The 15895-nt window shown below is 53.9% G+C and overlaps 2 protein-coding genes across 2 annotated transcripts; one reads left to right on the top strand and one right to left on the bottom strand.

Moving 5' to 3' along the window:
* Window positions 1-326: 326 nt before the first annotated feature.
* On the top strand, window positions 327-6515 carry OXTR (oxytocin receptor; the record flags this gene model as incomplete). Its single annotated transcript, XM_082321220.1, has 2 exons — window positions 327-1257; window positions 6283-6515. 2 exons carry the CDS (start codon window positions 327-329, stop codon window positions 6513-6515), a joined length of 1164 nt encoding a protein of 387 aa, XP_082177346.1.
* Window positions 6516-10547: 4032 nt separating this feature from the next.
* Window positions 10548-14027, bottom strand: CAV3 (caveolin 3; the record flags this gene model as incomplete). Its single annotated transcript, XM_082322710.1, has 2 exons — window positions 10548-10889; window positions 13914-14027. The coding sequence occupies 2 exons, from the start codon at window positions 14025-14027 to the stop codon at window positions 10548-10550; spliced, it is 456 nt and encodes a 151-aa protein (XP_082178836.1).
* Window positions 14028-15895: the final 1868 nt, after the last annotated feature.

The following is a 15895-nucleotide window of genomic DNA, read 5'->3' as shown; positions in this document are numbered from 1 at the left end:
GACCCCGCGCCTCTCTGCCGGCCCTTTTCCCCAAACCTCCTCCTGCGCGGGGGTTTTGTCTGGGGGCAGGAGCCTGGGGAAACGTCGGGTGCCCTGGGAGGGGAGAGGGTGGAGCCGCCGGAGAGCCCTCCAGCCCCGGGGCCGGGGCCGGGACCGGCCAGGCTGCTCCTCGGCGGAAGGCGGGGACGGAGCGGCACAGCCCGGGGAGGGGAGCGGCGGGAGGGGAGCCGTGGCGGGGACACGGCTGCCTCCATCGGGGACGCGTTCGTAGAGGATCTGCCACCCACCCTCTCTGCTACCAGGCTCTATGTGGGACGGAGCTGGCCATGGAGAAGTTGTACTTTGCGGGGAGCAGCGTATGGACGATCAACAGCTCTCTGGGGAACGGCAGCCTCCGCCTGGAGAACCAGAGCTCCGGGAGGAACAGCACCACGGACCCCCTGAAGAGGAACGAGGACATGGCCAAGGTGGAGGTGACGGTCCTCTGCCTCATCCTGTTCCTCGCCCTGACCGGCAACCTGTGCGTGCTGCTGGCCATCCACACCACCCGGCAGAAGCACTCCCGCATGTACTTCTTCATGACCCACTTGAGCATCGCTGACCTGGTCGTGGCCATCTTCCAGGTGCTGCCCCAGCTCATCTGGGACATCACCTTCAGGTTTTATGGGCCAGATTTCCTTTGCCGGTTGATCAAGTACTTGCAGGTAGTGGGGATGTTTGCTTCCACCTACATGCTCTTGCTGATGTCCCTGGACCGGTGCTTGGCCATCTGTCAGCCGCTGAGGTCTCTGCACAGGAGAGCGGACCGGGTCTCTGTCCTCCTCACCTGGCTGCTGTGCCTGCTGGTCAGCATCCCTCAGATCCACATATTTTCTCTGAGGGATGTGGGGAATGGGGTTTACGACTGTTGGGCAGATTTCATCCAGCCCTGGGGACCTAAAGCCTATGTCACCTGGATAACCCTCATGGTCTACATCATCCCTGTGTTGATGCTGAGCATCTGCTATGGCTTAATCAGCTTCAAAATCTGGCAGAATGTGAAGCTTAAGACGGCTCACGGGCCCAATGTGGGTCTGAGCTCCAGCTCCCGCAACGGGATGGCGTTTGCCAGGGTCAGCAGCACCAGGCTCATCTCCAAAGCCAAGATCCGGACAGTCAAAATGACTTTCATCATAGTGTTAGCTTTCATAGTGTGCTGGACTCCCTTTTTCTTTGTGCAGATGTGGTCTGTGTGGGACACAAATGCTCCGCAGGAAGGTATGTCCTCTCCCTTCCCAAAGCCCTATGTTTGCATATGCCGCAGGGACACTGACAGCGGACTCGGGGGGCTGCGAGTGACAGCCAGAAATTGTTCCAAGCCGGGTCTCATGGGGCTGGGAGGGAGGCAGGAAAAAGCCCTGAACATGGAAAAACCACCCGACAGGCAGCAGTGGCTGTGCCTGAGCTTCCCTGGTGCAGGTGAGGGCTTGCTTAGCCCCTGACCAATTCAGGCCCATTACAGGGTTCGGGCTGTGTGGATGGTGGCTTGGGAGGTTTTCACTGTCCCTCGGGGCACAAGCTCAGCCCTCCCAGGGCCGCTCCGAGGTCCCTGGTGGTTTGATTGCCCACCCTGGGTGCTGGGGTGTGCAGAGGGCTGCGTGGGAGCTCAGCCCCCACCGCTGCGCAGGGCTGGGGTGATGGCAGGAGAAAAATGCACAGCGTTAGTGCCCGACTTTTCTTTTGCCATATCGTTTTGTCCTCACTGACTTCTGTGCTTTCTACTCTTTTGCCCTCTTTTCCCTCTCCTCTTCTCCCATTTCTATCCACCCCGGGACTGTGCTGCTGTTATTTTATCTCTGACTGGAGCACGGTTCTTGCGGAAAGCCACTGATTTATGAGCAAAGGCTTTTCCTAAAGGATATGGTGTCACTGATTTGCCGTTTTTTATACTTGGCGCTGGCTGCTCCTGTCATCACTAAGGTTGCAGACAGAGTAAAATATATTACCCTCGGTCTCGCATGCTTGTAGCTGTGCAAGTCTGTGCTGTCCCCAGGAGGAGGTGGCTGATGGTCCCTCTGCACCCACAGGGAGAACTGGCTAGGAAAGCTGAAAAGAAAAACTGCACAAGTTTGTGAGGTGGGAGAAAGGGCAAAAAAGTGCATCCAGGGACAAACCCTCCTTGGACAGACTGACCCAACTCAACAGAAATGCTGAGTCTGGGGATGCCAAAGACTAGTGAGGAGCTGTGACCCCCTCCCGGCTCCCTCGGCAGCCCTGCCGCAGCAAGGGCTTCACAGCGGAGGGCATGGCTTGCTTACACTGTGCGCTCTTTTCCCTTCTTTAACCCTATTCCAGCTGTACATTGCTCTGTGGAAAACCTGATGTCTCCTGCAGTCCGTGCATATCTGTTCTTCTATAAACGAAAGCTGGTAGCCTACCTGGCTCCAGCTCTCCTTACTTTGCCTTTATTGCTTCTCTCAGCTCCTTTTATTTCAGGTGAAGAAGTGAAGCACAGATTTTTAAACCTCCCTAGGTGCTCCAGGCAGCTGTCTCTTGGTTTTCTACCCGATTCAGGCTGGTTGAAACTTCTAGCTTTTGGATACGCCCTGGGATGATGCCACATCTCTCCCTTTTGCTGTGTTTCAAACCTGCAATCTCAAGGGCTTCCACCTGACTCATCGGCAAACTAACCTCTGCCGCTCTGCTGATTGCTGTGGCGAGGAGCCGGGGGGCGGCCAGGGGGTGGCCAGGGTGACGCCCTGCCTGCTGACTCGGGAAACTTTCCCTTGCTCACCCTGTGCAGGTGGCCCTGTGACACCTTCGCTTTTCTGCTTTGGTTTGCTTTTATGTAGCAAGGGAAGCTCCAGCCGTGCTGAGTTGTAATCAACTCCCCTTTCCTTCACATTTCTGTTGCTTGGGGGCCCGTGTCTGCAGTAAAGGGTGGGAGTTTTGCCAGAGCACTTGCTGGAGGCTTTCATGGCACGGGGAGGAAAAGCCTCGGGTGGGTTATTGTGGATAGCAAATGCAGGGATACCCCAGCCCTTCCTCCCAGGCCCACCCTCCTCCTCGCTGACTGCCCAGAGGCACGAGAGGGATCGCAGGGTCAGACCTCCCTGCAGAAGAAACGGGCTTTGCCTGCTGTGTTCCTGACAGCGTTGCCCTGCGTCCCGGATCTCTTTTCCTTTGCACCGAGGCTTATGTTGCCTTGGCTGGGCAGCATCGTGGGGCGCCTGGCAGAGGTGTACCCTGCAGCAGAAAGGGAATTTGGCTGTTTCTCATCTTGCAGGCTTTGCAGTCTGCATGGACATAGCGTCAGAGAAGGAAGAGAAGCTTGCGGGCAGGGTGCTGGCTGTGCAGCCTGGCAGCAGCAGGGTCCCGTCACGGCTGCAACACCGACGGGCTGCACCCCAGGAGCTGACAAGCACCTCACAAAGGCTGTGGGATGGAGGGTCGCTTACTGAAGAAAATGTTTAGGTTTCTCCGTGTAGGATGTCATAAAGAGTGTCCCTGGCAAGGGAAGAGCTGTTTATACCTACCTGAATCCTAATGAATCCTGAGCAGGCACACTGCAGCTTTCTGCCTATGCATTGCATCCCAGAGCGTGGTGAGACGCAGGTCTTGGGTGTTAGCAGAGGGATGCAGAGCACTTGGTCTGACATGGGTAAAACTCGCATACTGCTCCCGCCCAGCGCCTGGCCCAGTGTGCCACGGACCATGCTTTCATCTTTGCAGGGTGCAAAGTCTGCTGCGGTTTGGCATGTGTCAGGGGTAAAAGATAAGACTGTAAAGAAAACAAACTGAAGAAGCCCTCCTTTCCTAGTTGGTAAAGTGATAATCAGAGAGATCTCACCCTACTATTGCTGATCCGCTTCAGTAGCTTTCTGTACGGGTCTTCCTCACTTCATAAAACAACTTAAATGAAATAAGGCAAGTGAAGTGCAGAAGCTGCACCCTCGCCCTGAGCAGTGCCCAGCGGAGTGGCAGGATGGGGCTGGGGTCCCACGCTGCTGCCCGCCCGCATGGCCCCGCTCCCCCCTTTCCCAGCCATGCCATCGCCCTGCCCCGCACCCCGGCTCCGTGGAACTTCAGGGCCAGGCAGCCCCTTCAGTGTCCCTTCCTCGTGGCTGCCGTGGGGCAGATGAAAGTGCCTGAACGTGAAGGCTGAACACTGTAGTGCCAGGCTTGTCGGTCTGCTGCGTGCCTGGGGAGGGGCTGGGGTTGTCAGCGAGGTATGGCATACCCGGGCCAGGCAGCGCTGATCCCCACCTTTGCTGGCCATGCAAACCTCTGTAAGTGCAGGTTGGAGCTACAGGTTATGATTCAGGTGTTGGCTTAAGTACCAGGGATCCTTCACAAAACATTAGTTTAAATGAGGTTTCTGCTCCACACACCTTTTACAGATAATTTACATGTGGCATTTTGAACTTTGAGTCAAAGTTGGCTTAAAGCATCTGTGAAGATAATAGTGAGGCTGTGAAGCAGCATAACTCTGTTATATTGGTCCCTTAATCTTGGGAGCTGGTGCCCTGAAGTGTGGGCTGTGAGTGACAGCATCTATCTGTATGTGGGAATTAGGGAACAGTTCTCATTTCATTTCACTCCTGTAGCAGCGTTTGCAGCAGAGGTCCTGCAGCCCTTCCCCGGGCACAGCCTCCTGCCTCTGCCGATCCCTCCTGACAGCACAACATCCCCAGCCCTGGTGCAGGGGGATGTTCGGAGCCTGGGGAGAGGGAATGTCCGTGAGGGGCAGAGCTTGCTCTTTGCAGCACTTCTCGGGGATCTCCAGCAGTCCTGCCGGGGAGGGGAGAGATCCATCCTTAAGACCTGCCCTGCAGTAAGCTCCATGAAACTCAATTTATCTCCTGCAGAGAGAGAAGAGCTGAGTCAGCCACGGGTGGATTTTTTAAAGTGGATTGAAATGCTATGATGTATTTCAGGTCTTGTGCCTAGGACTTGTAAGCCATTCCCCAAGGATTTCTTTTAGCGTATGCTTGAAATTGAAAGCAGTTGGACCAGACATCACTAGAGCAGGAATTATGCATGAGTTGGTTAAAGGTGAATTTGGAAACTAGTATTCATTATCCACACTTCTTTTCTAGTTTAAAAACTGTGAGTGGATTTTTGCAGAGGCAGAAAGGGACCAGAAACAGCCAAACCCAAGCATGCATCCTTACTGCTGGCGTGTCCCCTGAGAGCACAAGGAGACGAGAAGATGAGCTGAAAACAAGGGGAGCAGAATAAAGGCTCTGTCCCTGCCCGCAGCCACTTTATGGAGGTGCTGCCCCGCAGGGGCGGGGGCTGCCCCTCCTTGTCCTGGCTTGGACAGGGCTGGCTGCCGTGATGGGTGCGAGTCCCACCGTCCCCTTTCTCACCAGAAGACACTGGTCTGACCTCTCAGGTGGGACAGTCGGGTACTTTGTGCTGTGGGAATGGAGAGCAGCAGCCGGAGACTTGACGTCCTGGCACCGTGCCGCCACTGTCGCCTCCCATCCCCAGTGCCACACTTGCAGCCAGGAGCCATTGCCAGCCTCCCAGGCTTCATTACTGAGATGGGAATGGCCATCATTTCCCCTGGCAGAGCGTCATAGGAGAAAATCAATCCAGAGGGAGAAAAATGCCACTGTTCCCAGGGCTGGGAGAGTACTGGGCAAAGAGGCACAGATAGGGCTGGGCTGGTGGGCACTTTCCTGTCGGCTGTGCGTTGGTGGTGGGGACAGCCCAGGAGCAGCAGACACCCCGGGGCCAGGGGGGAGCATGGCTTCCCCACAGCCTGAGTGGATGAAAGCTCCTAGTCAGCCCCAAGCTGGCCACTGGTGGGGAAAAACGAGTGACCCAGCTCTTTTTGTTCCCGGTCCTGCTCTTTGCCATGGCAACTCCAAGAGGCCCCGCTCCCTCCTCCCCGCTTTGGGGATGATGATAAAGGCAAATTGTGCAGATGATGCTGGGGGCAGCTCTGCCTCTTCCCAAGGCATTTCTAGGGTAACGCCGAGCAGGCAGCAGCGCAGGAGCTGAGCGGGGGAAACAAAGCTCTTCTGGGGGAAAAAAACTAAAACCAAGTTGCTTAAACCCAGACTCACTTCCCCCCTTTTTATTCAGCACTGCTTCCTCACCGATGTGCTGACCGTGGTGTTCCTGCAGGCAGGGCAGCCTGTCCCTGGTGTGGGAGGAGGCGTTGCGATGCCGGCAGAGCTCAGGGCTCTCGGCAGAGCCCTCCGTGGTGCATGCCCGGCACCTGCCTCCCCTGGGTGGTGGTTCTCACTGCCCGCGCCGTGCCCTGACACTGCCGTGCTTTCTGCCTTGCAGCCTCCCCCTTCATCATCGCCATGCTCCTGGCCAGCCTCAACAGCTGCTGCAACCCCTGGATCTACATGCTGTACACGGGGCACCTCTTCCACGACCTGATGCGGCGCTTCCTCTGCTGCTCCACGCACTACCTGAAGTCGCGGCCGGCGTGCGACCTGAGCGTGAGCAAGAAGAGCAACTCCTCCTCCTTTGTCCTCAGCTGCAAGAGCACGAGCCAGAGGAGCTTCACGTAACCATCCACGACATGAAGGCATCGCTGGCTGGGACCTTGCACCATCGCCGTGCTGCCTCCAGCACTTCCCTGTGAAAAGCTGGGATTTGGACAAGCAAGGGGTTTCTATATAAATAGGTGTATATATGTCTGTGCACGTGTAAGCATGTACAGTGGTCATTATTTAACTGGGGGGGGGGAGGACTTCTGTGGTCCAAGTTTCAGTGCTGCCTGGGACTGGATTCCATGAACCTGCTTCTGAGCCCCCAAACCACTGACATCGGTGGCTTTTAGATACCACCTGGAGGGACAGGTTTTGCCCTGAAAAATCCGGCGCTGCTGAGGCAGGTGTGCTATGTCCCCATTGGATGCAAGGGGCTGCAGCACAGGGTGACAGGTGCCACCCTGGGCATGCGAGCATCGGGAACCCAGCCCCACCTCCGCCTGCAGCAGGAATCCGGCAGGATGGCGGTGCCTGGCTGGGACAGAGCTGTGGGCACTGCTCTCTCAACACGGGTGTGCTTGCTTCGCTTGGAGCGCTGTGGGGCAGAGGCAGCCCCATCCCCGCATCCCTGCACGGTGCCAGCCCTGCTTCCCCCAGCCCGGGCCCACCGGTGGCACTGCCAGCACAGAGCAGGGCAGTCCTGTCACCACAGGCTGGGGGGAGCAGCGGGGACAGGGCTGGGGACAAGCCTCCCAGGAGACAATGCTAACGCCTGGGTGTCCCTACCCACCCCCAGCTCTGCTCCGTGTGCTGTGTGAGGCTGTGCACGTGGGTCAGCAGGAGCCAGGGGAGCGGACACGACTGCAGGGTCAGGGGATCTGTGCAATAACACATTTGCTGAGTGTGCTCAAAAGCTTCTCCAAAGGCAGGTGTGTGGGATTACAGCTGGACTCCATGGGGATTAATAGAAAAACTCCTGTCGAGTCCCCTGAGGCCAAGCTTTTGCTTTGGGTTTACCGCAGGTTGCATTTAGTCTTTTACACCAATGCAATTTTCTTGCTCTGTAACGCACAAGGTCATGCTAATGGCATGGATTTTTTATTGTTAAGAAATACCTGTAAATAAAGTTTTCTGACTGTGTCTTGATGGAAGGGGGGGGGAAGTGCAGAAGGAGCACTAGACTAAGAAAGCAAAGGAAACTGATGGGAACCAACGCTTTAAACACAAGACCCAAGTATACTCAGTGTAACGATGCTTTTGTTTATAGAGTACTGCACCAAGCACTTAAGATCTACACACCACTTTATTCTGTAGCATGAAGCTCGCTGTGACGCAGCCTTTGGTGGGTGGGACAGCTGGGGTGAAGTGCCGCTCTGGCTGAAGGCAGTGGGAGCTTTCCCATGAACTGGGTGGCAGTGGGATCCAGTGACTGCAGAGGGATGCTCCTGCCTTTGCTCATGCCACCTCCCAAATCTGCAGCCGGGGAGATGTGCAGCAGCAAGGCCTGCAGGCAGTCAAAGGGTAATATGATTTGGCCTTACATGTTAGGAATGAATATGAAAAATGCATTTAAATGTGTACTTTATTTTTTCACTGTCATCACAGGTACATTTTCACCTTACATATCCTGGCATTCCTTTGATTTTTTTTCTAGTAGCTTCAAGTGAGCTCTCAGCACAGTTGCTGAATATGACCCAGCACATTCAGTCTCAGCATATTTTACCAGACTGGTTTAAATCCTTAGGAAAGCATATAGCATTTTCCTTCCATGTTCACCTTCTTTCTCCTTGAGAGTAATTAGCTCCTGCACAAAACGAGGGGGGTGTCCCATTTTATTGTGAACCCTGGGGACCTGGTGCATCTGCCGTCTGCCAGGAAGGAAAGTCATCGTGGCGACAGATTTTACTGGGACTGATGCACAGGGCCAGGAGGGAGCTTTGGGAGAGGCAGGGCATTGCCTTGCGAGCCCTGGCTGCAATTGCTGGCTGTGTTTATGGGGTCAGGCAGGCGAGGCTGTGCCCCGACGTGCAGGGACACTGCCATCTCCAGCCCAGTGATGCTGCAGCCCACGGCCGAGCTCCCGCGCTGTCCCCGGGCTGTGGTGAAATGAGGATGGGGAGAGGAGTTCCAGGTTCGTTGCAGTGGAAGAATATCGAATGCATGCCGAAAAATTTTTCATAAGGGTCAAAAGGAAAATAGAGGTGCTGACATGAGTGGTGTGTGCTCCACGTGTGGGGAGCCCATAGATCACTGTGGTGGGGAGATCTGAGTTTTGGAGGTTTTTTGGGTTCAGGCTGTGAACTACTAGAAGAAAAAAAAATTAAAAAGAATATAATCCCAGTATTGTTTTTAATTATTTTTATTCTCACAAAAAGCTTTAAAAAATGCTCATGATAAAGTGTTTTTGGAGACTTCTTTTCCCCTACAAATATCTAAATAATTTTTTTTTAATCACTCCATCCATCTCTAAGCCCAGTGTTGCTAGAGCATGGGTGCTATATTGCTATGGAATAATGAAAGTCCACAATCCCAAGCCATTGGAAGAGCACCAATAGAAAATCTGGCTCTTTCTTGTCCTTGGCATGGCACTAGAAGAGACTTTGGTTCCAAATCTTTGTTGGAAGCCAAGGAAAAAAAGCACATGAATACAATTGAGAATAACCTCTGAACAACGAGACCTCCTGGGCCCTGATTCAGCAAAGCACTTAAGGCCAGAGCCAAAAAAGCATTTAAGTGCCTCAGAGTTAAAGTACGGCTTCATGGAAGATGGACTAAACAAATTAATTGGCAATACAGGGGAGGAAATAGCTCCGAATTAGACTTTTTTCCCCTCATCCCTGTGTTTTCACTGGAGCTGAAGCAGCTGGGAGCGTCCAGTGTCCTGGAGGATGCTCCATCCTCTGCTCCGGCAGGCACATCTGGGTGAGCCCCGTGGGATGTTATGGGAGGGGGACCGGCTGGAGGGAAGGGCGTGAGGCAGAGCGCTGGATGTGGTCTCTTCCCTTAGGGCAGAGCCCGAGGAGTTGGCGTGGCCCTGCCCCCCCTCCCCACCTCGGTTGCTCCATCCCAGCGCCGGGACGGCAGCTAAAGCAGGGCAGGGCACGGAGCAGAGGCACAGCCCTCGCTGTGTAAGATAAACACATTGCTGTAGGCTAGAGCTTACCCAGCATCAAACAAGCAAGCATGTAGTAAATATTCTCCCTGAGAAACAAGCCAAAGCTTTACTTAAAGCCAAGCCTGTAATTTCTCAAGTGAAGTTATCAAAAGCCATTTGTTCTTGTTGCTCCCCATGGTGCTGCCTGGCCGCCCTCTCTGCTCACGGGCGATGCGCAGGACAGCTGCCCACCTATGCTGTACTGCCCCTTGAATCCTGACCACAAAGCGTAACGATGCCCCATAATTAAGTAGTGAGTGTCGAACTGCCACAAATGGTTTTGCAATTGCCGGTGGCCCAGGCTCAGCACATACTCCCAGAAGGCAGACAGAACATTTCATGCACTAATTGATCTGGATTTCAAAGCTTTGCTGAAATGCAAACACACATGAAAAAAAAGTTTGTTTTCACTATTCTATCCATAAAACTTCTGTGCAGTGTGATTTAATACAGAAGCTTCCACAACAACAATTATTTGCAGCAAATAATAATTCATATGCAAGTATTTCTCTTAGTGTCATGCTAGACCGAAGGGATGGAGAAGCAGGCAGGGTTTGGTCTCTTGTCCAGCAGCATCTCCGCACCCTTGCTTCTCGCTCTGCAGCTGCAGGTCGTGGCCCAGGGCTGTGGTCCAGGAGATGCTGCGGTCCCTCCCACAGGAGCAGGGCGCGATGCTGGGGGTCCTGGAGGGCAGGGGGCTGTCCCTGGGCTGCTCGCTGAGCCTCGATGGGCTTCTCTTCTCCTAAAGCTGCTGGATTTGTGATGGACTAAGGAGCAGCCTGGCATGCCTCTGTCTGCAGCGAGCATCCCCAACAGCCAGCTCTGCCGTGGGGCCCCGCCGCACTGCGCAGGTCCTGGGGTGTCCGTGTGCCCGAGGGCAGGGCACGCTGCAGGAGCCAGGGAAACCTGCGCAGAGGGATGGTTGTGTGAGGGCTGGCTGGGACAGCTGTAGGGACTTAGATCTCCTTCCGGAGAGCAACTCTGATGTTGCTGCAGATCTTAGAGAGTGCCTCAAAGAGCGGGTCGCAGAAGGTGTGGATGCAGAGGGAGTAGATTCGGCTGACGCACTGGATCTCTATCAGGTAGCTCTTGATGCAGGGCACCACTGCCCAGATGTGGCAGAAGGAGATGAGGGCAAAGATGAAGCCCCAGATGACTGCCAGGGGGATGCCCAGGATGGCAGAGAGCAGCCGGTAGCACCAGTACTTGCTGACAGTGAAGGTGGTGTAGCTGGCTTTCCAGACACCGTCAAAGCTGTATGTTCCCACAGGCTCAGCTATCACATCCTCAAAATCCACCTGGGAGGAGAGAAGACAGAGGTAAGGGGGGCCTGGGGGGGTTAACAAGGGCTCCAGTGCAAGAACAGGGATCTGCTGCAACATGAGAGGAAAGCCTGAATGCAGAGGGCTGGGGAGAGCAAGGGCCGTGCTGGGGGGGACAGATCCCCTGCATCCCCCCAAGCAAGGACAAGCCCTGGTGCAGCAGGAGAGCCCCTGCCCTTGCAGAGGTCCAAGTGGGAGATGGCGCAGGGCTCCCAGCACTGCCTGGCCTCAGCCCATGGGCAGCACAGCACGCAGGCTTAACCCACGGCACGGGACGCCAGGCTTGGCTGCTCTGGGACACATTCCCCGGTCCCAAACCCCAAACTGTGGATGGTGCTTCCAGGTGCCAGGGCCAGGCATGAGCCCTTGGAACAGGAGCTGTGTGTGGGAGTGTTTACTCCGGAGGAGGCCAGAGCCCGTTCTTACCCTTTTTTAGCATTCAGGGACACGGGCTGCCTGCTCGGCAAGAATGTGGTTTATGCTAATAAAAATCCAACAGCCCTCTTGATTTGTGATTTATTTATTTATATATGTGGAGACGAGGTGCTCAATTCTGTCTCTGGGCCTTCTGTCCAAAGAGCGAGAGAGATCGGCTCAGCCATGCCCTTACAGGGGTAGTGCTGTTATGTGCAGGCATTGTCTCTGAATGACAAATACTCTTAAAAGCTTCTGAACTACACACAGAGATCGCATTGTGGTGTAACTCATTTCTAGGGAATACGTGAGCCAAGCTATTTGTCTTGAAAAATAGCATGGCCTTTCCTTGGGAAGCTAATGTCTCTGTTTGTACATTTATGTTAAATTGCAATATCCATTCCGGTTTTGGAAGCACTTTGATCATAAAATCATTCTGCATCATCTTTAATTTCCTGGAGCGGGCAGGAGGTATTGGGAGAAATATTGTCGCGGATTAGGAAGCAGCAGCCAGGTTAGCTGGTCCTGGAGCGCCTGTCAGCAGCTCCCGGGAAAGCCCTGCTGCCCAGGTGGGCTGGGAGCCCAGCAGCAGGTCCCTGCACAGCTGCCTGAGTGCCTGATGAGCTCATCAGGGGAGCAATTAATGAAGGGAGCAGCAGGCTATAAGAGAAGAGTCTCTGCCTTGCTGTTTTTTTTGCTAACAGTGCACCAGAAGTGGGCCTGGAGGAGTGGTGGAGGCAGAGGCTGAATCCTGAGCTGGGCCTGGGCACAGCCCCAAAGTATTCAGGGACCAGCAAATGCAGGTACTGCTCAATTGCTCTATTGCATGCCTGGGAGGAGGCTTTTGAAGCTCTGCAAAGCCCCTGTGGCTGGTGCCACTGCTGTAACCGTAACACGGTCTCAAATTCTGGCTGTTGCACTGTAATGCTCAGCATGGGTTTATCTATGGCCATGTGAACCTTCAGCCTGCAAAACACTCTGGTTCCCTGCTTCCCTCCACTGGATGCCTCTTACCTGCTGTGCTTTAAGAGCATTATGTGCTTTAATGCCCAGGGTGTTTTCAAGTGTGCTGCTGCCCACTGGAGAGTGGGGAGGCTTTGGCTTTTCCTTTGGGACACTGTTGAGCAACAGCGGGGTGAGTTGTGCTCCCTGTCCTGGGGCTGGCTCTGCCCTCCCTCCCCAGTCTTATCGGCCATGCTATTTTTAAGGTGGGAGGAATGCTTTAGCAAATGCTCTGAAAACTTCTAAAGCTGATGAAGCAGCAGTGTGGCCATGTCAGTGGGTGAGCTTGAAAATCCTCTTACAGGCTTTTGGGGATCCCTGAGTGGGAAAAGACAGGGGAGGGGTGGGGGAATGGACCTGGTGTGAGGGGTTATGGATGGCCTGGAAGGCGCTGGCATTACCTCCTAGTAGTAGCTGGCAACATCTCCAAGCTGGGGAGCAGGTAGGTGTGCCCCGGAGTGCTGCCTGGTACTGGAGTGAGCGGGCTGAAGGCTGCCCTGGTCCTCGCTGCCCCGGCAGTGTGGCCGATGGCAGGGTGGTGCTGCCCAGAGCACAGCACCTTTCCAAGCCCCGGGCCAAGGCTGTTGAGACGTGCTGGCACAGTGCGGCACAGATGTGGGACATGCTGCTGGGAACACGCTCGAGATACCGTGGCAGCTGTCACGGGCATGTCTCACTGTGCCAGAAGGGTGCCCATCTATGGCTGTTACTGTCACAGCCCATCTGGGGGGGCTTTTAATTTGACCATGCCATGGTTTTAGCTGTAATAGTGTTTTAATGAACAAATGCAGGCTTGCATTTCACCAGTGTGATCAAGGTCATGGCCCATTACAAAGCCTTTGTGAGCAAGCTTGGTGCATGCTGTCCCTTCTGGCATGTCATCCACTTTGATCTCTCAAATACAGTTTTAACAAAACCCTCCCATCTCCTACTGTTCTCCTTTGGGCCAAAATTGTCTTTGGCATAATGCTAACAAAGCTTAGAGCAACCACGTTTCAGTGGTCAGCATTCAGGAAAATGTTTCCCTGTTCAGCTAGACTGAGAACTCCTCTTGATCAAAAATAGACAGAGGAGGCTTGCTGCACCCTCCTGCTGCCGTGTGGGAGAAACAATCTTCTTCCAAACAGGACAACACGTATCTAAATGCTCTGGTGCTCAGATTGTCAGGTCTTGAAGATTAGCAATCTTTTTCCAAGGTTCCCTTTAAATCAGTGATATGGGCTTGACCCTGTTTTATTTTTGGCTCCCCACTTACTAGTACAAAGGAGGGCATCTCCATAAATTTTCAAGCTACAGCCCATGAAGTTGGAGAGTGCATTCAAGGAATGGGAAATATTGCATTAATTGGAGCCATGCACACCACACAGCCACCCAGCTGGTGTCTGGACGCCCCTGGCAGCAGGGTTGGGGCTTGCAGTGGGTTGCCTCCCTGCAGCCTGAGGTAATGCCACCTCTTGAGGCACATATATCAGGGACTTACAGCCCTGGCTGAGGTCAAGCCAAATACAGAATGACAATACCGATATACTGATTGCATTAAGGAGGCAGTAATGCTTTTAAAACACAGTGCTGAGAAAGTCCTACCTTTACAACGTCCTCGTTTATGTGCTTTGGGTCTCTGTTCACCAGGTCGATCTCCTTGGTGTGCTGATCCTTGATGATGATCCTCTCCTCCAGCTCGGTCTGTTCCTCTGCCATGGCTGCTCGGCCGCCAGCTTGGCTCCGGACAGTCACAGAGCAGGGAATCGGGGTTCTGCTGGGGGAGGACCTGGGGGAGGGCAGGGTGTGGAGGCACTGGCCCCCCCGCTGCCCGCAGCAGCTGCCCTGCAGCCCTGCGACCCTGGCAATGCTCCAGGCTAAAATTAATGTTGTGCCTCCCGTGGCCGCCCTGAAGTGTCCCTTAAAGGGGCTTTGCTGGGGACAGCCCCTGTGGTGTCACCTCTGGGGGGGGTGGCACATGTGGGTGGCTGGTGGCCCTTGAGCTGGGGTAAGGGTAGCAGAGGGGGTGGGTGAGTAGCCCCTCAGCCCAGCTGTGCAGGTGGGATTTGCTCCTTGCATGGGGAGGCAGTGTGGGAGAAACAATGCCCAAACTGGGGCAAAAGTCCTCAAAAGCGTGAGAGAAATAGTTGTTTACAAGGAAAATTGTTGTTTATGAATCTGTAAACGAAGTGGCTCAGGGGAGACAGGAATCGTGTCTATAAATATCACCCAGAGAAGCCACATTGTCCTGGGACAGCCAGTGAGCCTTGGGGTCCCTCTGGGAGCCCAGAAGGCGGCTCACAGTATCAGCTTTGATTCCTTTGATTCCAGCTTCTTCATACAGAGAAACTCAAGGAAATCCAACAGACCAACCCACAGATCTATAATGATTGGGATATCTCCTCCATGAACACTGGGCACAGTGACATTTAGCGTATTAATGAAGATTTATTTAACTTGTGCACTATTTTGATAATCCTCATCAATCTCTTCAGTGCTCTCTTGATTTTCGTGAACTGAAGATTTGTTTAAAACTAATGGTTTTGTGCAGAAAAAAAACCCCAACAACCAAACAAACCACCCACCCACCCAAAGCTTCTGTCAAATCAGTTGTTTATAGACACTTTCATTTGAAGCAGTATTGGGATAATCGACCTCTGTTCTCCCATCGTGTGTCCCTTTGGTAAAGCCTACCTTACAGCTGCCCTAAAGTCTCTCCATGCAGTGCTGCGGATGCCCTTGATGACAACTGGCTGTGCTGTGAGGGTGACTGTGGTTGTGATTTACCCCCAGTGAGCCCCGTGTGCCAGTACTGCACACTGCAGCATGTGGAGGCAAAGCCTCTTGAGGGAGCGACTGCATATGAACCCCCATTAATGTTAAGTCTTCATGAGATGCATGTCTCAGTGGTTCTTGAGCGCTGTTTCTCGATCTTCTTTCACATGCGAAATGGCAAAGAGGTGTGGTACCTCTAGCCAGGAAGGGCTTTGGGTTTTGTTGTTGAGATGAGACATTGCCTCTGGCAAAGGCTGGCAGTGATGCCTGCATCACTTTGCGGGAGAGGTGCAGGCAGGGATGCTCCCCTCTGCCTGGAGCGGAGCAGGCAGGACCACCAGAATGAGCCTTGCTGATGGCCCATGGGCAGCATCCAATCTGGTGGTGCTGTGGGTGCGTGCTTTTCCCTTCCTTCATGCAGGCAGCCCATCTGCACCCCTTTTGTGCTGATACAATGCAGCAAAAATGAGAAGGGGTAGAGAGGGAAGGATGCGTGGCTCATTAAGGAGGAGGGATCAGTGCCCCGGTGGTGTCTGCACAGCTGCTGGGCATGGAAGTGGCCACTTCAGAGCTATTGCACTCAGCTGGCATGGGAGGGGAAGGTATTTTAACTGCAAAAGGCTGCTGCCTTCCAAAAACATCAGTGCCTGTGCAGTGCTGTCTTTATCAAACCCACGTGGCTTGGTGCCTGGAGCTTTCAGTGCTGCAATGCTTTTGTTCCAGCCCTTTGAGTTGATATAATACAGTGCAAAATTGGATTGTGTTCTTTTATTTGGCTGAGGCATAGCAGGTCTCTCAGGTGTATTAATTTC

This window comes from Platalea leucorodia, assembly GCF_965183815.1.
Source record: "Platalea leucorodia genome assembly, chromosome: 9".
NCBI classification, from domain to species: domain Eukaryota; kingdom Metazoa; phylum Chordata; class Aves; order Pelecaniformes; family Threskiornithidae; genus Platalea; species Platalea leucorodia.
Note: the sequence above shows the minus strand (reverse complement) of the source record. Positions and strands in the feature narration are given on the sequence as shown.